Source organism: Pteropus alecto, unplaced genomic scaffold (assembly GCF_000325575.1).
Source record: "Pteropus alecto unplaced genomic scaffold, ASM32557v1 scaffold74, whole genome shotgun sequence".
Classification (NCBI taxonomy): Eukaryota; Metazoa; Chordata; class Mammalia; order Chiroptera; family Pteropodidae; genus Pteropus; species Pteropus alecto.
In genome coordinates, this window is record NW_006436291.1 from 4,648,212 (window position 1) to 4,648,977 (window position 766).

Consider the following 766-nt stretch of genomic DNA (forward strand, 5'->3'; position numbering starts at 1 on the left):
GTGTGGACCACATTCCTCTTCAAGCCCCTTGGACACAGTCACTGCTCTGCTTCTTGGTGTGTCCCCACACCCAGCCCCTTTATTATACACTGAGGAGCCACCTGGGTGCAGAGATCCTACCTGGGACCCCTGGTGTCCAGGCTGGTTAATGGGCTGTTTCCAGCTGTGGTCTCTCCGGTTCTGCCCTCCACGTCTCTAGAAGTCCAGTCCCCTGGGTGGGAGTGGAAGGCTTTGAGAACAATAACAGAACACTACCAGCATGGTTTGAGTGTTGATTTACAGCCTTCAACAGGTCGGTAAAGAATACCTCTTGTCATGGTTGCCAATTGTGCGTTTTAAACATGGTTGCCAATTGTGCCAATACCTCTTGTCATGGTTGCCAATTGTGCAGCTAGTTTTACTAAAGACCTCAGGACTTTGTGACCCTGAATAATTTTTCTCCTAACCATCTCATAATTCCTCCCCAGGGCATGGGACGTAAGAAGATCTCCCCAGAAAAAAGGCAACACGTTTCGAGAAATTTCAATCTTTGGGCATGTGACTATGTTCCATCTTGTCTTGATGGCTTTTCAAATAACCAAATATCATATGTCTGTCAGGAAGCCATGGTCGTCCCAATTTTCAGGCGCTTTCCAAGACGTTATAATGAGATATGGAGCACTTTTAAATTTATTCCCCAGCAAAGCTACACAGAGACTTTCAAAAAGCATCCAAAAGCCAAGTTCACTGTTGACAAAAAGGCTGGTTCTCCACCGGAGCCCTAATC

The 766-nt window shown here is 46.6% G+C and overlaps 1 protein-coding gene across 1 annotated transcript in view; it reads left to right on the forward strand.

Annotated features, from left to right (window-relative positions):
* Positions 1 to 764, forward strand: part of TEX36 (testis expressed 36) — a 9,549-nt gene extending 8,785 nt beyond the window's left edge. The window contains exon 4 of the mRNA XM_006912905.1: positions 468 to 764. Within this exon, the coding sequence (XP_006912967.1) occupies positions 468 to 764 (297 nt within the window). The remainder of the gene's footprint in view (positions 1 to 467) is intronic.
* Positions 765 to 766: the final 2 nt, after the last annotated feature.